General features: G+C 37.6%; 1 protein-coding gene, 2 long non-coding RNA genes and 1 pseudogene across 5 annotated transcripts; 3 read left to right on the top strand and 1 right to left on the bottom strand.

Annotated features, from left to right (window-relative positions):
• Window positions 1-3,707: 3,707 nt before the first annotated feature.
• Window positions 3,708-4,796, top strand: LOC131221587 (uncharacterized). Its single transcript, XM_058216870.1, has 4 exons — window positions 3,708-3,785; window positions 3,876-3,983; window positions 4,079-4,582; window positions 4,704-4,796. Exons 1-3 carry the CDS (start codon window positions 3,735-3,737, stop codon window positions 4,577-4,579), a joined length of 660 nt encoding a protein of 219 aa, XP_058072853.1. The 5' UTR covers window positions 3,708-3,734; the 3' UTR covers window positions 4,580-4,582; window positions 4,704-4,796.
• Window positions 4,797-7,468: 2,672 nt separating this feature from the next.
• LOC131221588 (uncharacterized) lies at window positions 7,469-8,898 on the top strand. Of its 3 annotated transcripts, none has more exons than XR_009159443.1 (5): window positions 7,469-7,499; window positions 7,815-7,967; window positions 8,108-8,229; window positions 8,358-8,462; window positions 8,541-8,898. It is a non-coding gene; the product is annotated as an uncharacterized LOC131221588 (long non-coding RNA). The 3 variants fall into 3 exon arrangements; XR_009159442.1 differs by lacking the exon at window positions 7,469-7,499 and having other exon boundaries at window positions 7,508-7,967; window positions 8,541-8,669; window positions 8,745-8,898; XR_009159441.1 differs by lacking the exon at window positions 7,469-7,499 and having other exon boundaries at window positions 7,508-7,967.
• A 1,070-nt stretch (window positions 8,899-9,968) lies between these two features.
• The window catches only part of LOC131221586 (G-type lectin S-receptor-like serine/threonine-protein kinase B120), a 55,752-nt pseudogene continuing 40,272 nt past the window's right edge, over window positions 9,969-25,448 (top strand).
• LOC131221590 (uncharacterized) lies at window positions 22,760-23,594 on the bottom strand. Its single transcript, XR_009159444.1, has 2 exons — window positions 23,513-23,594; window positions 22,760-23,428 (listed from the first exon to the last, which is right to left on the bottom strand). It is a non-coding gene; the product is annotated as an uncharacterized LOC131221590 (long non-coding RNA).

A 25,448-nucleotide genomic window follows, 5' to 3' on the forward strand; every position in this document is an offset into this window, starting at 1 on the left:
TCACTACTCAGGTGGGTCACATCTTACAAGCAATGGGATGAACAATGGACAGCTACAAAATTGCTATACTCCAACGTTATATCTACTCCAGTTATGCATGTGTGAATGTAAGGTTCTTTCTTTCAGATCCTTGCTTACATGAAGGAAAATCAGGACCATAAAAATCATGGACCCTGCTGCGGATGGATCACAGCTAGAAAAAATCAAACTTGTTAGATAATCCAAACCATCAGATCTGATAGTTAAATTTCTACAGCTTAGTACCATTTTCTTCTCAACCGTCTAGTTGTCACCTAGTAGTTAAATGTTTAGTAGTTAGCATCTAAACAGCTTGGCCCACCTGATGAAAGGCTCGGATCTCTCCAATGTGTTCCATGTTGGCGTGTAGATAGGCAAGGCTTCACATACATGTGGGCTTACGAACCGCATAGTTGTAACACGTGTTTGAGATCTGAGCTTTACATGAGATGAGCTATAAAAAAAAATTCCCTCGGCTCTTTCTCAAAATCCCTAAGCTCCCTCAGCTCTCTCTCAAAATCAGATCATTTCATACTCCCTCAGCTCTCTCTCAAGATCCCTCAGCTCCGAAAGGAAATTCTGTCCTCCACACCAGCAATCTCTTCGCCGATTTCAGGTACTCATTCTCTCTCTCTGTTTTTTTCTCTACTGATTTCTCAACTTAAATTCTCTCGAAAATCAGAAATCGGGGCAGAAATCTCTCATTTTCGTGCGTTTTCCCCATTTGGCCATTCAAAATCCAATTTCCACGTTTTTTGGTTCGATTTGAGGAGTTTTTTTTGCTGATTTCACTGAAATCTTGCTCAAGAAGTGGAAAATCCTGTCGTTTCTAGCTCATTTGCTGGATTTGAGCAGTTTCTACATTGCAATATCAGCGATTAGGGTTTGGTGTTCGATCTGAGAGCAAAACCCTGTTTTCTGGTGCGAAATCTGCTCCTCCATTGCCGATTTCCGTGCAGGCTAGAAAAACAAGGGGCATATACAACGATTGCAGCTCCTCACCGATTGCAAAAACATGGATAGGGTTTGGTTTTTGTAATTTTTTCTTGATTTCTGGTGCTTGATTTGTTTTGATCTTGATCTAACTTATGTCTCTTTATTCTTAGAGATTTCATTGGATTTTGTTTCGATTCTTACTGATTTAAGTTGTAATTTAGGTTTTTGTATTTAGATTTTAGAGATTTATCTAAAAGTATATCTAAAAAAAAGTTATGTCCAGCGGCGCATTTTCTATGCCAGATAAGTCTAATATGGTAGAATGTAGTGCATTTTTATATGTGCGTATTTCTGATGGATATTTATTCTAGGAATGAGATTTTAGACATATGCAAAAAAATAAATAAATAAATTAAAAGAAAAATCCCTCATACTGGTTGCTGCAGAATTTCTGTAAAATGCTATCTCTACCATGGTTTATGTTCACATTGTCTCATAGCAGAAATTGGACAGATATTTTAAAGCTGATTTTGATTGTTTTCCATTTTTCTGGGCCAAACTTAATAATACAATAATAATAACATTTATCCTTTCATATTTACCTATTAATTTGCAAATAAAACTATATTGTACATGCACATTGTAAGTACTGCAGCAACCCACATACCCTAGCATACCATGTATTGTAAGAAGGAGCTTAATATATATCCATTCTAGTGCCACATATTGGAATGACCTGCTATAAAGGTAGAAAACAAAAGAACAGTCAGATTTTTAGAATGTGATGAATTCCATTGACGAAGTTGTTGAATTTTTAAATTTTAGTATCATCATGTGGGCTCCACCATACTCGTATCTTTGTGGGGTCAAGGCTTTTTGATTTTCTCAGACATTGGAATATAAGTCGCAGGTAATAAAGCTTCAGAGCCTCATGTACACATGCTTGGACTTGTACAGCAGGAGTTTGGAAGCTGAATTTTGATGGCTTATTTTTGTTAGATCACTGTTCTTTGTGGTGTTGATGGGGTGTTTGGAGATGAGAAAGGCATGATTGTCAAAGCATCTCTACTGCCTAATGGAAGAGATGATTTCCGTAAAGGCCACTTTCTGAAGGTTTGAGGATTTTTGTGAGGGACTTTCTAGGCTCCTTGACTGTGGGGAGGGAATTATCAAAGGTTTTGCGATGGGCTACCTCTTGTGAAGTAGAAGCCTTGCCTGTCTTCGTTTTTGACAAAAACTGCCCTCTAGAAAGCCTCCTTGATAAACATATAGATTGTCTGTTTTTGCAGCGATGGTAGCATTGTTGTGGTCTCCCTGGCTAGGGAGGGTGATCCTTGTTAGTCTCTACATTGAGAATTCTGTCCTGCTTCCTTGATGCTGTTTTCCTTTTTTTTTTGAGTAAATACTTCATTCCTGAAAAAAAGTTTCTAAGAAAAAGAAGAAAAATAAATATATATATAAAAAAAAAAAATCATTTCTTGATAGATGTAGTAGTATTGAAGAGAAGGTTATCCAGATTTCTTGTTCAAAGAAGATTTGAACCATGGCAATTTATATGCTTTGAAATGGGATTAATCTGATAGTTTCCATTGAACTTTTGTGGAATGGAAAGACACATTGGGAAAAACTGATTTGTAATGGATCTTGTTCAAAAAAAAAAAAAGTGTAATGAGCCCCTTCATTAATGAGTTTGATGCTGAACAAATTGAGATCTTTATAATCCTTGGAAAGAGAATGATCAAATTGAGATCTTTGTTGTTTTAGGTGGAGTGTTGTGTCAGAGGTCTAATATGACATGGAAATCCATACATTTTTGTATTAAGCTCCTTCTTACAATACATGGTATGCTAGGGTATGTGGGTTGCTGCAGTACATACAATGTGCATGTACAATATAGTTTTATTTGCAAATTAATAGGTAAATATGAAAGGATAAATGTTATTATTATAGACACTGCAATACAAAAGCTCAATTCTTTTCATTTCTACCTCCTCATGGTTCAGGGTTCATGGTCATTTGGATTAGGCTTGAAAGGTCAAAAGCGTGTAGGAAGTTTTGGTTTCAGAAATTTGTTTTCTAATCTGTTTTTGTTGTGTTTGCTTTCTCAGCCTGCAAGGCCAGGGGATCGGATCTGAGGGTTCACTTCAAGGTACATTGACCTTCATCCTTTTACCTGTTTCTGCTTCTAAGCATTTCATGTGAATTTTAGTAATCTTTCAAAAAACATGAATTTTAGTAATCTCATATATTTTGGAATTCAGAGATCAAAAGAAATTTTATTATGTTCTTGTGGGTGGTTGAGTGTTGATTGAGAATACACATTGATCAAAATTGTTCGGCGGATGGTCAGATGTGTAACAATGGTGTTACTATGTTAGTAATCTATTATTCACTTGGCATGCAGATGATAATTCAAAACAATTAAAATTTTCGTTTGCATTCACACACATGATTAACTTTGCCTCAAGCATAAGATACAAGATAGAAAATGGAAATTACAAATAAATTTATACTAGAATATAAGATAGTAGCAGGATCAAGTCTAGCTATAGAAGTCATGGCTTATCTTCTCCAACCACTAAAAAAGTGTAGGGACAAAAGCAATGCCCTGTCTCAGCCAACTTGAAAAGTAATTTTGGCCAAGGAAAAACCATGCCCCATCTCTTATGTGAATCCCAGGATGGTATGGTGTAGCCTATGGAACCTGAACATGACAAAGCCTTCTCTTCTGTGAAATGAAGATGTATCAAAGGAATAAAATCAACCGCAGCAAGCATCGTATGGCCCACACTGCCGGCTCAAGGAGCTTTGCTCAAGTGCGTGAAGAAGAGGTAAATTCTTCTTTGATTTCTAAACTTGAAATGCCATCATTCTGTTTTAATATGATTGTTATCAACTCATTTGTTTTTACATGGAAAAAGCGGGCAAAGAATCTTGGTGGAGAGTCTCCTGATCGGGCAACGTTGTTCATAACGACCCATCGGAAGAAAGATGGGAGTGTTGTGAACGAAGAGTCGGCTCATGTTATTGTATGTAGAAATTTATCAATCATTGACATCTTAGCCAATATTTTTCATTAAGTAATGATATTGAACAACTTATTTAATGTTTTTCTACACTATAGGAAATGATTGAGGAGTTACGGGCAACTCAGACTGCTGAGTCCTCTCAGAGTAGCACTACCCGAGACGATCTCTTATCCCAGATATTGGGACCAGAGCATCTGGGTCGGGTCCGCATGATGGGGTTAGGTCCCACAGCTTCCACGTTATGGGGCACAAGAAATACCATTGCAGAACTCAGGAGGGAGACTGATGAGTTGCGACGACACATGAATGAGCGGGTAGAGCAACTAGTGGAGGAGCGGATGAAAGAACAGATGGCTAAGCATCTAGAGCAAATGGAGCAACGGATGACAGAGCGAATAACGGAGCAGATGGAGCAACGGATGACAGAGCGAATAACAGAGCCGATGATGGCACGAATGAGAGATAATATGAACTCATTGGTTGCAACAGACCAAACTTCGGGCAATGTACTAAATGTAGAGGCTGACTCAGTATCCACTCCTAGGGATAGACCTGAGGCTGAGGGACCTCAGTCGAAGGTTCCGAAGAATCAATAGGTAGTTTTTTGCTGAGATTCATTTATGTGTTGTCTTTTATATATATATATTTATGTTTTATTACATTTCATGAGTTTGTAGTTCACCATCATTGAATAGTTGGTCCTTTCTTTTTCAGGTCAAGTCGTATTTTATGTGTATTTATGTGTTTGACATGCAAAAGAATCCAAGGGCTGTCTTAAAATGAGGGTTGCAGATTGGAAAAAGGTGGGCCATACTTTTTTGCTTCATGCTTTGTTTGCTAATAAACTTGGAAATCTAGGAATGTCTGATGGTTTGAACTATGAGAACCAAATTGCTGTTGGATTCTTGTAAGTAAATCACTGTCTTTCTGTCTTTTGTAGTTATGTAGGAAAAATGTTTAGGCATTCCCATGTGTGATGCACATGCAATTTACTAGTGTGTGCATGCTCACACACATAGTACAATTCCACACACATGGGAAACAAAGCAGAATTCTTGATTCTTTTCAAGTTCTTATTTTTCAAAAACAGGTGATTCCCTGCTCTTGCTTTTTGTTTATAAGTAAAGCAGGTTTTTGTTTGATTTTCATTTTTTTACTGTGGCAATTGAAGTTATGGCTTGAAGATCATGATGCAGATCTTGTAGTCTGTTTGTCTGGCAGGCTAAGCTATACATATTCTAGGGCTCTGGCATATAAATCACATGTTGATGAGCATTCAATTTGGTAAGACGTGGGTTTTAATTGCTACATATGTTGTTGCTCGGGGTATGGACTTTAGGGGCATCAACTGCATAATAAGTTACGATTTCCCTGAATCAGCAGTAGCTTATATTCACCGGATTGGTAAGGCTACTCAGATGATTCCTGTCCTAAACTATGCACCAGTAAAACATCTTTTGTGCTTCAATTTTGTTATTTTTCCTTTTGGCCCAACCTCGGGTGTGATGAAAACCCCAATCATGTCATGGAATTCCATATAATTTCTGCTTTGATATTGATTCTATTGACACCCAACACAGCCATGTTGAGGTCTTTTAACTTCCAAGGAACACATTGATTTGACATTTTAGGGATTGAAAAAACAACCCCCAATTATTAATATTAATTGTTCATTCTTTATTCATGTCTATCTGTTTGTGCACACAAAAATCTAGGAGATATAAGTTTGACTGTTTGAATTTTCATGATTAGTGATGCTGATTTTAGTTATTTAGTCTGCAGAGGCAGTCCTCAGTACTGCTCAAAGCAAGTTCACTTGTTTTCCATCCACTTCTGCTGGCCCACAACTTTTTTGCAGCTTTCATCCACTTCTGCTGGTCCACTTATGCAACAACAAAAATATTAAAATTGTAGTAATTGTCTGTTTTTTACTGATCTTATAAACCATGGAGTTGTTCATGATTCGTGGTTCTGCCAGTGTTTTGATTATTAACTCTTTAATGATACTGTTCTGCCAGCTCTTGCTGACAGGAATGTTTTAACAGGTGCTCCACTTCCAAGAGGTCAGGTGCTTGCTAAAAAAACCCAATGGTGATCACATAGAGGATAAACCAGTAAGTTCCTCAGACTTTTTATTCTTGGATGTCATAAGACAAAAATCATACCACATACAACAGTTGAGAGGGGTTACCCTCCATTAAAACATTCATAATCATTTATTGGGCCTTTTGAGATGTGGTTTACAAATCCCGCCCATCCATTGTGTGTGTCCTACTTGGATGAGGTGTCAGACCAAGTTTCAGTCGCATCCAAATCTAAGGTGGGCTCCATCAAGTGCTTTTAGATGTTTTAGGCATGTCTTCACATGGTTTTAGATGGTATGGCCCCCATGAATTCCGTATACAACTGATTTTTGGGATATCCCATAACCTTAAGGGAACCCATCAAATGCACGGTGTTGATGTTTGACACACATCACAGTGGGGTCCACACAGCTCGACCTCATAGTACTATATATATATATATATATATATACACACACACACACATACACATACATACATACTTACGCACTGGGTTCTTTAAAATTGAGTAGGAAAAAAAAATCAAATCTGGATCTTTATGGCAGTATCGATGATCTGGCCAGATATGTCCTGTTAGAGGCCATTTTTGTGGGGACAGGGCAATACAGAATCATATTGTGTATTGTATCAGGCCGATATGAATATGATACCATCGTTTCAGCTGATATATATTATGTGGTTATTCCAAGCACAAACTCCATCCTTTTTTATGAGGAGTGATTGACTTGCACTTCTAGAGTTCTGGAAACAAAGAATAGCTGTTAGTTGCTGTTTTGCTTTGGTTAGGTCTGTAGTTTCTGTTTCTATTGGTTGTTAGTTTTAATGGGTTTTTTTTTTTAATTTTTTTTTTTTTACCTTTTTATAAGGTGTTGGATTAGGAAGTGGATTTCTATTGGTTAATTGGGGATTAAGTCAAATCCCATAGGCACCAAGCGGACCACATATGGTTGCTAGACTTTATATGTAATTTGGTATCTCAAAGAGGTTAACATAATGTCCATTGCAATTTTCCAAAAAAAAAAGCCCATTGCACGTCTAGCATAGGCAATTCATTTTTACAGAAATAATCTCTCAAAGATACGCAAGTGCAGCCCCTTAGGCAACTTTTGTTTATCTCAGGGTTCTCCCAGCAGAATAAGCCTTTCCTGGTCTGACCATGGCATATATTAATTTTAGTGATTAGCTCATTTCTATTTCTGCTAAATTAATTCACTGAAGGAATCTTGAAATATTGTGTGCAACAGGTTCCATCAAGTGGATAGTGATGATTTGACCATTGTAGTAAACATTTGGTGGCAGTCTAATATGATGGCAAATATGTCAGAACACATGGATACAACTCCATTGATCATGTCAAGTCCTTTTAACTTCGGGACATTCCAAAGAAACCTGTGAAAACAAGAAACAAGTGGGAGTTTTGTAGAATTATAAGGTAACATCATCCACCTTTTTTAATGTACCATTTATTTCAATAAATTTACCTGAAACATTGTCCAGTTGTTACTACTTTAAGGTTTCAAATTTTCTTCAGGCAATGTGTGGTTGTAATTTCACGGTTATGTCTCAGCCTTCCGTGCTTTTCAGAGTGATATTTTTATCTCGATTTTTTTTTGAAGTCATGAAAACTTTGCAAGATTATGTGAAGTAAATTTTTATGCTTCTATTTAGGTTCTTCTATGAATCAAATATGTATTTGCAAAATGGTCTTGCTTGTACATCTTGATCATTAACTCTGAGCTTTCTGCAGATTGTGGAGAAACTTCTAATTGCTGCCATTGCAGATGCTGATGTTAGTGTTCGTCAGTCAGTCTTTCTATCTCTGCATGGAAATGGAGGTTTCGATGAATTTTTGGCACAGGCTGATAGTTTGAGTGCTATCTTTGTTGCTCTAAATGATGAGGTATAATTTTTGGCACAACCTGCCAATGGCTCTTCTATGAGCATTTGAACTGTTATCTTTATTTGAAAAATGTTTATGAACGTAGGGGCATGTTCACTATCTTTTTTCTTTCTTTTTTTTTCTTCTTTTCCATGTCATAGGATTTTGATGTTCGAGAGTTTGCTATATCAGTTGCTGGCAGATTGTCTGAAAAGAATCCAGCATCTGTTCTGCCTGCACTTTGTCACCATCTCATACAATTGTTGATGCATCTTGAGCAAAGGTAATCTGAAAGATATCTACTTTCCAATAATATTATTGATTTATGGGGAGATGGATGCCCTTTTATCTGTTTCACATCATTATCTTTGAAATATTCAGATCACAACTTTTCACTTGCTATTTAAGCAGTGCAGATAACAAATGCAGAGAAGAAAGTGCTAAACTCTTGGGTTGCCGCAGCCTAATGTTGTATTAGACGTAATCGAAAATCAAAAGTAGCCTTCATATACGGAGGTTAGTTTTTTCTAGTTGAATATTTAATACAGAAATGGCATTGTACTGATGTCTCATTAGTAGGTTGCTGTCCTGCAGATGGGTAGCTATGATGCAATGATTATGCAGAAGCTTGCTGCCATGCAGCAGTTGGAACGTGAGCTTGAGGCCATCTCTGCCATTGATTACCAGGAAATTATGTTATTCCTAGTGAAGAAGTTCTTGTAGGTCTGTATTGATTTATTTTAATCACTTCATTGAGGTTGAGTTTAAATGTTGTTGGTGTTTATCTTCCTTTGGCAGGAACATTTGGAGGATCTAGCAGGTAAAGATGCCCAAGAGAAATCTGATGTTGCTATAGAAACCCTTTTACAAGAGCTTCTAGATGAAAGAAATGTCAATAAAAGACCGGATGATTCAAAACAGATACAGGAAAAGTCAAAGAAAAAGAAAAAGAGATTATAGAAGAGATAAGAATATAAATATTTGTGGAACCTAATGTTGTGTAACAGTTTGCTTGTGTTTGTTTTGAAAACTTTAAGTAGACTGTTGTTAACTATTTTGTTGGTATTATGGCTTTCATGATTGATTGTTTCATGAGTGGATTGAACAATGGATTAGTAGTTTAAATAAATATTTCTTAAATTAAATATTTTTAGCCTCAATTTGTAACCGAGGCTTGGATTTAGCCTCGGTTGTTGAGAACCAAGGCTGAAATTCCCGTGGCTAAAGACTTTAGCCTCGGTTGTTGAGAACCGAGGTTAAAAATAGATTTAGCTTCGGTTTGAGGCAATTGAGGCTAAAATTTGGATTTAGTCTCAGTTGAAAATAATGGAGGCTAAAATTTTGATTTAGCCTCGTTTCAAGAAAATTGAAGCTAAAAGGTTTTTAGCCTCACTTGAAGAACCGAGGCTATAAATGTCATTTTAGCCTCGGTTGCTAAAACTGAGGCTAAAGCCTTTAGCCACAGGGGTTTCAACCTCGGTTTAGATAACTGAGGCAAAACTGAGGCTAAAGGCTTTAGCCTCAGTTTTTAACCTTTTTAGCCACAGTTTTGAACCGAGGCTAAAACCCCCTTTTCTTGTAGTGGTGCCAGATGTGATAACAGGATCCATCTTAGCCGGTCATATCTTCCTAGGCTTATTAGGGGTTCCTTAGTCCTTGACACTTCAGGAGTAGGGATGCTCAAAGAAGATCAGTGGGAGGGGTGAGTGTTGATGTTTTGTTTCTTTTAGAGTGATGTTTCTTTGTATATGAGCTCTTATGATAGGTGGGTCCCCGGGTTTTTTGTGGGGTCCCACCCCAAAGGATGTCAATATTCTCATTCAATAAAGGGTTTTACTCATTTTTCCTGAAAAAAAAAAAAAAAAAAAGAAAAAGAAAAGAAGGAAAAAAAAGGGGAAAAAAAAAAAGAAAGAAAAAGAAAAAGGGAAAAAAAAAAAGAAGAAGGTTTCAGCCGTGATGAATGGAGGCATTCAAAGAAATTTTATTTTATTTTTTTCAAAAACGAAAGATTTCATATATGAACACACCAGATCTGACTTCGGGCCTCCTCTCAGAAAAAAGGACCGGGAGGCGGACTATTGTGAGGAAGGGCAGAGAATTTTTTGGCTTTTAGCCTGGCTTCGATAAAGACATCTATGGAAGATTCATAACTCATTTTCAAACCATGCGAGTCAGGTAGAATAATCTTTTGCCCAGGCATTCAAAGATTTAATAAGACTCCTAATCTCAATCCACTAGTTCCAGGTAGTCCATGGCCCTTCTCCACCTGCAAGGTCCCATTAACAAAAAATTTAGAATCACTTTCCACTTCAAATCTGGACTAGTCAGAAACAGTAATTTTAGTGTCTGCGATTGTTGATGGCTTTGATTTCTTCACAGCATGGCCAGCATCACCTTGTTTTGTTAATTAATCAGAAAGTTACAATCACCAGGTGTGAGGCGTGTACGTTACCCCAAAACAACCGCTAGAAATGGATAAGCCCTTAATACACCATGGTTAAACAAAATCAACATCTTAGGTAAAAAAAATTCCTCTGCCATTAAAAAAATAAAAATAAATAAAAGAGTTGTCACTTGTCATCTGCCAAACTGTCCACCATCTTATTTCCTTCTCTATGAACATGGAAAAATAAATAAATTAAAACACCAAACTCAAGCAAGTCTTCAGATGCTAATGGAATTTTAATCCAACATAAATTATTAGATTGATTCACAAATTTTTTTCCCTTTTACATTCTCTTACAAAGCATGCTTACTTATCCATAGATTATTAAAGTTATGTTGAAGGAACGGGTCTGAATCCAACCAGCTCATCTGCAGATTCTGTGTGATAGGATCACATCCATTCCAGCCCATATGTATATCTCTGTAATCTCTGTAGATTCTTCTTCTTCAACAAGTTAATGCATTGATTTTTCAATCAGGAAATGGGAACAACAGGAGGGTTGCAATCTTCAGTAGCGTTGGAACAGTGGTAGGAGTTGTCCTCTTGGGACTTTGTATCTACCACAGTCTAAGGATGAAGGGACAAAGAAAAGGTATGCGTCTAATATGGATAAACACAATTGTCTACTTTCACCACCATTTTCTAAGAATTTTTGTAGTCCGTCCTTAGGGCTGTAGGTGGACCATAATCATTGATCAAGCAATCCTAATTAGCGGCTATCATGTAGTTTGTTAAAAATAAAATGATCAATTGTCCAAGATTAATGAGAAAAATCAGATGTTTAAGATTGCTCCATCCACAATGTGCCCTACCATGCCCTGTATTCAATTAAGCATTGGCGCCATTTAAGAAAATGACATTGGAATATCAATGCCATAATAATAAGCTGGTCCATGAAAATACTCAACACAAGGTTGTTAAATATGTTGGGCTGGAGGGTGCTTCGTACCTTGCATCCTTCAGCAATGGTGGCAAATCTCCTTCTCTGCAAAATTTTGGCCTGAAAATTTCTTCGGTGATTTCAAAACTTGTTTTTGTTTTTTGTTGAAATGTTATGAGAAAAATCCCAGTAATAATTAAATATTCTTATTAAATAAATAAATTTAAATATATAGGTATGACAAAATTATTTTCACTTTCAGTTTTTCTTTTTCTTGCATTAAGACCACAAAATACTAAAAAATAAAGAAAATGAGAGACTTTAAAGTCTTGAGATATTTAGTGACAATAACTTTTTATCAATTTTCTATGGAAATATCACAATATTTCCAAAATATCGTTAGTATCTATCACATATCCTTTATGTGGGGCTATCAATGCTGGATTGGGTGAGGCAAGTCGATGTTTAAGCATCCTAAAAGAAAATGCTATGCTTGACCTTGGCTGGGACCACGATGGATAAAATCAACAAACCTTTTTATTTCATTTCTTACTTTCTTTTTCACAAAAGGTGGCGGCCTAAGGAAAAAAAAAAGGGTGGAATTTTAAATTTCTTATTGATTTTTTTATTAATTATTTATTTATTTATTTATTTTGGAGATGGGAAGAGTTATACACACATTGAAATGATTGGTGTTGCGTGTGGAGGTTGTGTATGGCATAACCATTTACAAGTTCTAAATAAACTTAACTACATCTTAGAGAAGAGAATCCTGATTAATCTCCAACATTCCTTCCCAAGTTAGGTTTGAGACATTGAGCATGCCCAACTTGCACAATGAATTGTGTAAATAACCTTACTTTTCCAACAACTTTTGTTAGACAATCGGTTAATTCGTCCTGATCAGTTCATACAAATGGAGCATAAATCACCTTAGCTTGGACCTTCTCTCTAATAAAGTACCAATATCTACTTAAATGTGCTTTATTCTCGAATGCAACACAAGATTAGATATAATATGAATAACCAACTAATTGTCACAAAATAGATCAATAAGATTTCCATCATGAAACCTCATATTTTTAAGGAGAGCCTTTATCGAGACTAGCTCATATTAGTAGAGACTCCAACTCTATTTTCTACTTCTACACTAGATCGTGAAACAATACTTTGTTTTTTACTCTTTTATGTAACTAAGTTACGACCAACAAATGTATGGATGCTAATTTTAGACCTTCTATCGAGAGGACAACTTGCCCAATTAGTATCTGAATTGCTTGTAATCTTTAAATTCCTATTATACTTTATTAGTACTCATTTTTAAGGAGAACTCTTTAGATATCGGAGGAGTTGATTTATGTCTTCCATATAGAGGAATGATGGCTTGTGCATGAATAGACTAACCAAGAAAATGGCTTAAGTAAGGTTTGGAAAAGTAATAGCGAGATATATGAGTCATCCAACCAGTCTTTGATATTTTCTTCAATGTCTTCTATTAACTTTCTCATTTCTTCTTAAAGTTGAACATTAGAGCTGTTTGGAGTATTGACAAGCTTTACAGCTAATATTCTTGTCTCCTTGAGTAGATCTAATACATATTTTCTTTATGATAAGATTTTATCTATTTATTATTATTTATTATTATGCTTTAATATCTATAGACACCCCACCCAAAAAAAGATTAAAACTATTCTTTGGCTTTTAGCCTGACTTTGATAAAGACATCAGTGGAAGATTCATAACTCATTTTCAAACCATGCAAGTCAGGTAGAATAATATTTTGCCCGGTCATGAAAAATAACCAACATACTATATTGCAGATCAGGGGCTCAACCAATCCAATCTTGATCAAATTGTTTGGACTTCTCGGAGACTCGAAACGCACATCTCTTTGATAAAACCATCTCCAATTGATCCAGAAGGCCTTAAAAATTCAGATGAATTGATTAGAAATGATCCTTGGCCTGACTATGCGAGTTAGGTAGAATAAGCTTTTGCCTAGTCACGGAAATAAGTAATGAACTAGATTGACGGATTAGGGGCTCAACTAATCCAATCTTGATCAAACTGTCTAGACTTCTTGGAGACTCAAAACGCACATCACTCAGATAAAACCATCTCCGATTGATCCAGAAGGCCTTAAAAATCAAGATGGATTGAATAAAAATGGTCCTTAGCTTGACCCAGAAAGGACTAATAGAGCAGATTGGCAGGTTTTGTTGAAACGTCCAAACCAAATGGACGGCTCAGATGCTACAGTTTTCATGGCATTTGAAACAGCCACACGTTATGGTTATTGAATTTCCACATTTTGCACGTGTTGTGGCTGGTGGATTTCCAAACGTTTGAAACTGATGGATTAAATGTAGTCAATGGTATAGAATGAGGGCATATTAGGTATTTCACATTATGTGCAAAAGCCTATAAAAGGCACATTGTGTAGCCGATTACAGCAAGTGTGTGCAGCAGAGTGCAGCAAGTGAAAAGCAAGGAAAAAAATAATTAAATAAAAAAGGTTTTTATTTTTATAGCTTTGTGGTGTGTACGGTTCTAAGGCTTTGTAAAGCCAACAAACTGGTATCAAAGCAAGACGATCATGTGGGACCAAGTATCATTTGAAGGTTCAGATCGTGTGATCAAAGTGTTGCCACTGCTACGCCAAGAAAAAGGCGTTGTTGATCCGTGGTGTGAAGAAGTGATGGCGTCCTCGATCCAGCCACAGATTCCAAAGCTATCCAAGGATAACTATGAAAACTGGTGCATCCAGATGAAAGCACTATTCGGGTCGCAAGATATATGGGAGATTGTTACCGATGGGTATGTAGAACCAACAATGGAAGAAGAAGTTCTCTACACCGCTGATCAAAGGGCGGTCCTCAAAGATCAAAGAAAGAAGGACAAGAAGGCTCTGTTTCTTGTCTATCAAGGGTTAGATGAGTCCACCTTTGAACGGATAGCTGAAGCGACAACATGCAAGCAAGCATGAGAGATTCTTAGCACAATCTTCAAAGGAGTTGATCGTGTGAAGAAGGTTCATCTCCAAACTTTTAGAGCCGAATTCAAGACCTCACACATGAAGGAAGGTGAGACCATTTCTGATTTTTTTTCAAGATTACTTGTTATTGTTAACAACTTGAAAAGAAATGGTGAAAAGATCGAAGATGTACGGGTTGTTGAAAAAGTACTTCGATCCTTCCAACCAAATTTGAACATGTGGTTGTTGCCATAGAAGAATCAAAGGACTAAGAAAATCTATCCATTGAAGAATTGATGGGCCTGTTGCAAGTACATGAGCAACGAATGCAAAAGAATGCAGGTTCAATGCTTGAACATGCCTTAGAGTCTAAGTTAACTCTAAATGAACAAAAGAATGGTCATACACAACGAGGGGGCCGTGGCACTAGTAATCGTGCAAGAGACAGAGGGCGTGGATATTATCCAAACCAATCAAAAAATCAACAAAAGACTATCAATTTCCGTAGAAGAGGAAATGGTAGAGGTTGTTCCATGTGTGGTCGTGGAAACATAAAAAATATTCAATGTTACAATTGCAACAAGTTCGGCTATTATGCTTCAGACTGTTGGAGCAAACCAGTAGATCAAGATGAGCATTCTAATTATGCAGAAGCATCAAATCATGAAAAAGAAGACTCCACACTTCTTCTTACACAAGAAGAAGCATGTGACCAACATGACGTGTGGTATCTCGACTCTGGTGCGAGTAACCACATGTGTGGAAAGAAGGAATTGTTCATGGAACTAGTGGAAAATGATCATGGCAATATGACTCTAGGAGACACATCAAAAGTTCTTGTGAAAGGTAAAGGAAAAGTTAAAATCTATCAGAAGAATGGTATGCCGAATTTTATCTCCAATGTGTATTACGTAGCAAACATGAAAAGTAACATCCTCAGTATCGGCCAACTCCTTGAGAAGGGGTATGTCATACACATGGAAAACCATTCTCTCTCTCTATAAGAGATGGACATGGGAGACTTATGGCTCAAGTCCATATGACAAAGAATCGCATGTTTCCACTCCATATTAACATAAAGGCTGAGAAGTGTCTCTATGGACTCGTGAAGAATGATTCATGGAGATGGCATCTTCGCTTTGGGCATCTCGATTTCAGTGACCTTAAACTCTTATCCTCATCGAGTATGGTGCATGGCTTGCTAGCTATTGAAGCTCCAGAACATGTGTGTGAGGCGTGCACGCTCGACAAGCAACAAAGGAACTTCTTTCCGAGTAGAGTATCCTGAAGAACAAGAGAACCATTGCCGTTGGTTCACACTGACATCTATGGACCATTGGATCCAATCTCTCTTGAAGGTAATAAATACTTTATTACCTTCATTGACGATTTCAGTAGAAAATTGTGGGTATATGTAATCAAAGAAAAGTCTGCTGCTTTTACTATTTAAAAAAATTTTAAGGCCCTTGTTGAAAAAGAAAGTGGTCTTAAAATCAAAACCCTTAGATCTGACAGAGGTGGAGAGTACACCTCAAATGCCTTTCGAGAGTATTGCAGGGAACAAGGCACAAGTAACAACACACTACAGCCTACTCGCCATAGAAGAATGGCATTGCGGAACGAAAGAACCGCACCATCCTCGATATGACAAGAACCATGCTCAAAGAGAAAGGCCTGCTAAAGAGCTTCTGGGCAGAAGCAGTTGCATGTACTGCCTACTTGCTTAATCGGTGTCCAACTAAGAGAGTAAGAAACATGACACCACAGGAGGCACGGAGTAGCTACAAACTGTGCGTAGCGCACCTAAGGATCTTTGGGTGTGTCGCCCACGCTCAAGTTTCAGAAACGAGAAGGAAAAAGCATGATGATCGTGGCGAGAAGTGCATCTTCATCGGCCATAGTGAAGTATCAAAAGCGTACAAGCTCTACAACCCACTAACCAATGAAGTGGTGGTGAGTAGAGATGTAATATTCTATGAGGAAGATGCCTGGAAATGGAATGAGGAAGATTCAGCCAAAGAAAATCAAGTCATGGTTGAAGAACATGAAGAAGAGAAGCATAAGAACCAGGAGCAAACACTTGCAACACCCTCTTCCGCTGAAACGCCTGCATACAGAAGTCCAGCGATACGTTCCATCTCCTCTGGAAGTATTCCATCAAATCAAAATTCAGCCAGCACGTCATCTTCCAGTTCTCCTTCACCCTTGACTCCTATCAAAATGAGGAGCTTAAACGATATCTACTCCGAAACTGATGAAGTAAATTTGTTTTGCTTGTATGCGGACCACGAGCCTCTTACATTTGAGGAGGCCGTAGAAGAAGAATGCTGGAGGACGGCTATGGAAGAGGAGATCTGGGCCATTGAGAAGAACAATACATGGGATCTGACTTTACTTCCTCAAGGCCAAAGAACTATTGTCGTCAAATGGGTGTACAAGATCAAGCAAAATGCTAATGGTGAAATAGATTGCTACAAGGCAAGGCTCGTAGCAAAGGGTTACAAACAGAAATACGGGGTGGATTATGAAGAAGTCTTCACTCCTGTTGCTCGCCTTGACACTGTAAGGATGATTATCTCCCTTGCAGCTCATCATAGTTCGATGATCTACCAACTAGATGTGAAATCTGCATTCCTGAATGGAATTCTGGAAGAAGAGGTTTATGTTGACCAGCCTGAAGGTTTTGTTGTTCAAGGGGAGGAACACAAAGTGTATCGACTGAAGAAATCCCTTTATGGGTTGAAGCATGCTCCTTGTGCCTGGAATGCACGCATCGACAACTATCTTTAAGAGAACGGCTTCGCCCAATGTCCATATGAGCATGCAATCTACATCAAGAAAAATACTAATGGTGACATTCTCATAGCATGCCTATATGTTGATGATCTGCTGTTCATAGAAAACAGTCAATCGATGTTTGAAGAATTCAAGCATGCTATGTTCAATGAATTCGAGATGACTGATGGTGGATTGATGTCCTTCTTCTTGGGCATCGAAGTAAAACAACAAGTTGGCGGCATTTATATATCAGAGAAAAAGTATGCCAAAGAGTTGCTTAAAAAGTTCAAGCTGGCAGACTGTAATGCCGTGAACACGCCTGTAGCAATGGGCCTGAAGCTGACAAAAGAAGCAGAAGGAAGAAGCGTGGACTCGACTCTATTCAAGAGTTTGATTGGAAGCTTAAGGTATCTCACAATCACAAGGCCAGATATCGTCTACAGTGTTAGATTTCTAAGCAGGTATATGGAAGCGCCAAAAGAATCACACTAGCTAGCTGCAAAAAGAATCCTTAGGTATGTCAAAGGAACCATGGCATTCGGTCTCTGTTATCCATAAGATGATGAGGCAATTTTGTATGGATACTCTGATAGTGATTAGGGAGGTGACCAAGATGAAAGGAAAAGCACCACTGGATATGTATTCTATCTCGGGTCAACTGCTTTCACATGGAACTCAAAGAAGCAAAGTGTTGTTGCTTTGTCCACATGTGAAGCAGAGGACGTGGCAGCATCGTCCACAGTTTGTGAAGCAATATGGTTGAAGAACATGCTAAAAGAGCTGAAACATCCACAAGAGGAATCCACCGTTATATATGTGGATAACAAGTCGGCAATCGAACTTGCCAAAAATCCGGTGCAGCATGAAAGGAGCAAGCACATTGATACTAGGTATCGTTTCTTAAGAGATCAAGTAAAGCAGAAAATGGTGAAATTGGAGTACTGTCACACCACTGAACAGGTTGGGGACATATTCACCAAGGGATTACCGACTGATACATTCAGATGACTAAGATCGATGCTTAGAATGAAGCCTGTTTTGGTTTGAAGGGGAGTGTTGAAACATCCAAACCAAATGGACGGTTCAGATGCTACAGATTTCATGGCATTTGAAACAGGCACACGTTATGGTTATTGGAATTTCCACATTTTACACGTGTTGTGGCTGGTGGATTTCCAAACGTTTGAAACGGATGGATTAAATGTAGTTAATGGTATAGAATGAGGGCATATTAGGTATTTCATATTAGGTGCAAAAGCCTATAAAAGGCACATTGTGTAGCCGATTACAGCAAGTGTGTGCAGCAACAGTGCAGCAAGTGAAAAGCAAGGAAAAATAATAATTAAATAAAAAAGGTTTTTATTTTTATAGCTTTGTGGTGTGTACGGTTCTAAGGCTTTGTAAAGCCAATAGGCTTGTGAGCCTACCAACAAGGCATGCGCAAGGACCCTGTACGAAAAGATGAAAAGATGGAGGCTTTAATTGACAAACATTAGGCACATCTCATTATGATGAGCAATCGGTATATTTTAGTGCATACATTATCATTAAAAGATTACATCCATACATATAAACTTAAACACTAGAAAATTTCAATGTAATGCATAGGTACACCTATTAATAATGAATCTGATGGGCTTTACAATGACTTAGAAATTCAACCTACTACTAAACAAACAAATGGTCCTAATCCTCTGCATAAGAGAATTAGTGATATAAGTCTTGTCGAGCCAAAAAGTTGTCATGATAAAACTTCAAGGAATAATGCCAAAGGCTGCTTGCAAGAATAGCCATTCAAATCTCATTCTCTGTACATGTGCCAATGTGGGTGTGATTGTGACCATTGATTAAAATAGATTTCAAAAAATTCTTGGCCGAAAAATAAGACTCAATAGATCACTGAAACAGGCCATATGTATACCACCAAATAACTGAACAAGCCCAATTTCTGAGCCACCTAACATGGATGGTGGGGTCCACCAGATTAGCCATACAAATCTCCAATGCATCCCATAATGGCAAGTATTCGCATGACATGAAGACTGGTTGTGTATAGTTTGTCGACAGGAAAGATAGAGCTTCCTTGTCTAGATGTATTTTTGCTACATCTAATATACATTATGGTGGCACCAAACCGAGAGAGAGAGAGAGAGAGAGAGAGAGAGAGAGAGAGAGAGAGAGAGAGAGTCCTGGAGCTATGGTTCTGTATCTTTCATGGGCTGAGGATTATTCCTACTCTGGCTAAGAGTACTTAGGTGGAACGTTCCCACCTTTGGTAAAAAAGAATTTTAAAAAAAGACTAACATCACGTTTTCTCATTTTTCATACAGAGAAAGAAAGAGTCCAGCAAGCTTCGTATCCTTTGGGCCTTTTGGACATACGTACATATGAGGAAAATCAAGTGCATACTCAAGAACTGCCCTTGATCGATTTAGCTGGACTACAAGCAGCTACCAATGACTTTTCAAATGAAAACAAGCTTGGAGAAGGTGGATTCGGCATTACAAGAAAATTGTCATTTACCGGCGGTCAAAACCGCCGGCGAAGGGCCAGAAAACCGCCGGCAAATATTTTGTCCGCGGACAGCCGGTAAGGCCTCAGTCGGTAAAGGCTTTACCGGCGGTCAGGACCTTTCCTGACAATTGTGCTGGACGCCGCTAAATCGTCAGCTTTTTATGGAAATGCTATCAATAGCTACGGTTATAGTCCGTAGTATGACCGTAGCTATAGATTTAAAAACATTTGGCTACGAATTAAATCAGTTGCTATAGAACTCATGGCTACCGATAACCCGTAGCCATAGGGCAAATGTTTTTCGTCAGCAAGAGAAAAAAAAGCAGAGAGAGAGAGAACAAAAGAGAAGGTGACACTCATTTATCTTAGTTTTTTTTTTTTTTCTTTTTATGCTGCGAATGTTATCATCCTTGCTCAGGCCTTCTCTTTCACTGGAGACGTTATCAAATGATGCAATGTGGTCGCTTGGACAACTATGCTTAGCCCTGAATCCTGGGAGCAGATCAAACCGGTGCGCTTGAGGCTGAAATTCCTCTCATTGCCCTTGTGTAGAAAACGTCGCAGTGGCCAAGGAAGGACCACCACCAGGCACAATGAATAAGGCTGGTCATGGGCCCAATGAGCATTGAATCCGTTGAAGCCTAGCAAATCTGTCTGACCTGTAGCCCAAAAAATGAGAGAAGACCATAAATGAAAGGACTAAGAAAGGGAAATGGAAATCATTTATTATATTGAAATGAATAATCATATAAATGAATAATCATATTGAAAGGACTAAGACCATCCCGCACTTGAAGGGAACAAGAGAAATCCTCACAAGATATAGCAATGAAAGAAACTCTTCAGCTTCAACATCCGTAGATTTCTGCAAAATGGAGGAAGCCACATCCCTTGGGACCCTTCAAGCACAAAACATCCATTCACGGTGATATCCAAATCCACCACCTTGCAGGCCAAATTGGGGAACTGATCTTGCAGCTTACACTCCCCTAACCAGAAATCCTTCAAAAATTGAGCCCTCATCCCATTCCCCACCCAAAAACCAAATGCTCATCCCGTTCCAAATAACCATAGTCTACACCAACAAACTACCATCCCAACTTTGAAGAGTTTGAAGTTCAAAACTGATGTAGAAATAAATACCAAAACAAAGATCGCTGTTTCTTCACAAATCATTATGAATGCTGCAACTTCCTTAGAAAAAGTGTGTGAAGAAAATTAACGGTCTTTCAACAGGATGATATTCTAGTCAAGAAAATCAGGAAATATACCAAATAGCAACAGTAAATACACATTGTAATGTTTTGTAAGCAGTGTTCAGAGTATCAGTACCATTATGTATCAATGACCGAGGATACAGAAACATGTATCAGGACATGTTAAGAGACACATGTTTAGACATGTAAAAATAAACATATCGTAAAAGACAACTATATATAATAAGTTTCCTACACTCGTCCAACCTGAATCTTCCTTTGTATATTTATTAAATCTTCGAGGCTAGAGTATGTGTTTGAGTTTTCATAATTTTCCATTTCTAGCGGTAGCTCATCCTAATAGGTTCTATAAATCTAAAACGGTTAAATAAAGGAAGATATATCAAATGGAGCATGGTTTTCACAATCTAATTTCACAAAAACCAGTACATCCTTGCATGTGGGCCCCATTAGGCCACAATCTAATTTCACAAATCATGCCAAACCAAGTCAACAAACAAAGTTGGCAGTGAAAATCACCTTGAAACATAACAAGGCGAAGATAGTTACACATTCAACTTATCTGCACAAGGGTTAATGAGAAAAGAAAAGTAAATGGAAAAGAAATCAATGAGACTAAAACAGACAAGGGTGGTTAGCATTCAGCTAGGCAAAAGATACAGATATCGTAAGGCTCTAAAAATTACTTTGTAAAATTTCCATAGACTTAGCATTATTTGACATCCTTCCAAGAATTTGAACACTCCAAAGATAGTGATTGACCAGAAGAAACTGCAGACAAGCTGGGTATGTGACCAATTTCTATTTAATTCTAAATCAGTTTTTATTTTTTTCATAAATGAGTGGCCCACCTGATGAGTTGTCGTACTTGTTTTTGTTATGATCACATATGCATTAGAACCATCATCTGGACCGCTCGTCATGAAATCCATTGTTTTGAGTACATTGTTATTGCAACATGACATCTTAAAAGACAATTTAAGGGCATGTTTGGATCAAATTTAATTACGATTACTAGTGTAATGAATGGATTTTAACTTGAAACTACCAAACTCTGAAAGCAGGGTAAAAGCTATTCAAGGGAAAATAAAAGATTAGACAATGGCAAAAAGACTCTGTTACCTTTTTCTAGTGATGATGATAAATTTTAGAAACACATTGCATAAGAGAAAATAGATACTTGCCTGAACAAGGTAAGTTCATCCACATGATATTTGTAACGAGAGGTTTCCTGAGAAAACAGATAACAAACTGTTATTCATCAAAATTATAAACAGCAAAGGCTAGGAATGATTAAAAACACTATCAATATCCTCATCCTTAATATCATATAGGCTCAGAATCTTCCAAAATGCAACACATAGAAGGCAAATTTGTCAATCTACTTTCATGAAACAACAATTTTCATCTAGCGTAGAAAAGTGAAGAAGATAACAATGATAAACAACTACAGTAGAAAGAAGTGCCAAAAAACTTCCACATAATAAGCTAAATGATCAATGCAAGTCATAGTATAGAAACTAACAAAAAGAAAACCAAAATGAGGAATGGTGCAAATTCCTGGACCAAAAAGATCACCAAAAATGAATTTTGCATGGACCAAAAAGTTAGAGAAAGAAAAAAAAAGAAAAAAAAAATGAGAAAGAGCAAAACAAGCTTACCATATCTAAAGAGTTACATTCCAACAGGGAAGCACAAGGATAGAAGCAGAATTGCCAAATCAGGTAACCATACTTGACCTGACCAATTCCAACCAGGGGGTCAGCTTAAGCCCAATCCAGCTTAAAGAGGACCTAACTGCAATTTTACATTCATGAAGAAGTAGCACACATTAGCAGTTAAAATTAGCTCACACTCCAAATAACCATTCATTGTGTTTCAGACCACCAAACAATGATTGTTGATTTGTCGGGAAGTTGTCCCGTGCAGTCCGACTTTGCAATATGGTGAAAACAGGCTGGCTGATTCCAGAATGTGATGAGACATGTTCAGAGTCAGTTCAAAGAACACAAGAGATACAGATATTCTTATAGAATTCTCTAAATACAAAGTATCTACTACATAGCTTGTAATGATACACATCTGATAAATTACAACTTTTAGCTGTTCAGAAATCCAGATTGTCCAAATTGCTGACCCAATTGTAGATGAAGCTATACATCACTGTCAGATCTTGTGGATTTGGTGGTATCATAGGTCCCCACAAAAGAAAAGAAAACTAGGGGAAAAGCGATAAAGCTTTTGATTACTTGCTGTCACCAACAAAGTCAGTGAAAACCACATCATCTTCAATTAAAAAACAATCAGTTGGTGGCCAAATATCAAGTTATGAGCTTACCTAGCAATATCAAGAGAAAATCTCAGAGCTTTAGAAGGCTGTAGACGTCCTTTCTTTTGAAGGTAATTTGCCAAATCTCCCTGAAATCCACCGAAGTACAAGAATCCATATGGTTTAATGACATACATAAATGTTACCTAGACAATGCAGTCTTCAAAATAATATTTTAAGTGATGCCATATGTATTATCAACATCGATGTAAATATAGAAATAAATAAGACAGGCCACAACAAGTGCCACCTGATGTCCAGTAAAATCGCAACCTGTTAACAGTTTGTAATATGGCTGAAATATGTACTGGCAAAGCCTTATGTAATAGAAGGTGACGAAGAACCTGTGTATATGTTCCAATCTAGGGTGAGGCTTTTTATATCAGACAAAGAAAATTATAAATCTAATCATGCAATAAAATAAGCACCTTAAAAATGATAAGAATAACAGTTGTTTGTTCTTCAAGAGCTGCTTTGCTCAACCATGTTGCTAAAATCATCATACCACCTAATTTGGTCAAAAACATGAAAAATAAATTTTAGAATGACTACATTCAGATAAGGGAACCAACTTTCTAACATCATCAACTAAAGCTCAGAAACAAGGGATGTAAGTACAAGGGAAGAAAATCTCAAGCATAAATGCAGTGGTAAAAGTGTTGGAGCTGGCCTTAAAGGTAAATGACTCCATGTACTCTGTTTGGAATTTTGCCCTTCTATATACTAGTAATATCCTTGTAATTTATTGTCTGATTGTGCATCTAGATTTTTGCATATGCATGTGGATCAAGTCAGCGAAAGTTAGCATCATTCCACTATGGTAGCTCACATGTACGCACACATGTTCAAATGCACATGCATATGACCATATGGGGCCCTTTAATGATGTGGAAAACCTAATTACACTCAAACCCAAACCCACTGGCAATAAAATCAAACCAGAAGATGATAATCCAAACACCAAATTCAAAATTTGATCTGTTTCCTATAGTGTGGTCCACCTGCGAATTGGATCTACTTCATTTTTGGCCTAATACACTAAAATTATCTGGCAAAACGGATGGACGGCATAGATTTACAATAAATATATCAAAGTGGGCCCCACAGTAAGGACCGAACCTAATCCGCTCACTATATCCACCTTTTTTTATGGATATGGGTCCGAATCCAAAAATGTGCGAGTGTGGGTCATGGTAGAGGAGGACTACCAAAATAAATACTCTTGCATATGCATGCATCTCAAAATGCAGAAAACACCCCATACACCGAACCGAAATTGCATAAAATAAAAAAACAATAAAAATAATAAAAACAGAGATTCAACACTAACACTCCGAAATCTCACTGTATGATGGGTTTGAATCCGAAAAATTAAGATAGGAGAAGGTCATGTCAGAGTGGACTACCAATGTACATAGTCATGCGCATACAAAAACCAAATTACACAAAATACCCCTTACTACATAACCGAGATTCACGCACATACACCGAAAATTCAGTGTAAATATCAGCACCTTAGATGGAAATCAGGTTTGGATAGCAAGAACGCCGTCCGATGATGAAATCTCAGATGCAATCTCTCATCGCTCTGCTATCTTAGATCTGCAAACGGAGAGAGAGACTGAGAGAGACAGAGATGGCAAAGAGAGGGAGAGTGTCGGTGATGAGTTCGAGAGTGGAGAGGGAGGGAGAGAGAGGTATAGAGAGATCGAGTGGAGACGGAGAGGTGCAGAGAGAGAGCAGAGAGTGAGATCAGGCGCAGAGAGAGAGAGAGAGAGAGAGAGAGAGAGAGAGAGAGAGAGAGAGAGAGAGAGAGCGGAGAGGTAGATCGGGCACAGAGAGAGAAATGAGGCGGCCGGTTAGGGCATTTTGCGATTTTGATTAGGGCAATTGTGATTTTAATTAAATAGCAACACTTTGCCTACAGTCGGCTTCGATTTCCGCGGGCAAAGGGTTCCACCAAGTGTCGGTTCTGCCCTCCTTTCTTGTAGTGCGGCCCTGTTTATAAGGTAATGTGGTTTTCTCTAAGGTGGATTTGGATGCACTTCAAAGTGAATTGCAAATTTAAACTGTAAATGACAAGATTGTACTTCTTTGAGAAAGAAAATGGATGGTCTAGGTTTTGAAGTTGATGCTCATTGCTTCAATGTTGCACTTGAAAAATGAGGAACAACATAGTTTGAAAACCCAAGGACTCGACTCAACGTTTAGCTTGGGTTGACTCGAAGACTCGAAAAACTAAACTCGATGTTTAATAATTTATAAAAAGTTAAAAATTGAAATAGATATTTATCATTCAATTATTAAATTAATAAGTACTATAAAATACAAAATTGTCAACAAGTCGTCAGTTTTTTTTTTTTT

This window comes from Magnolia sinica, chromosome 12 (assembly GCF_029962835.1).
Source record: "Magnolia sinica isolate HGM2019 chromosome 12, MsV1, whole genome shotgun sequence".
Taxonomy (NCBI): domain Eukaryota; kingdom Viridiplantae; phylum Streptophyta; class Magnoliopsida; order Magnoliales; family Magnoliaceae; genus Magnolia; species Magnolia sinica.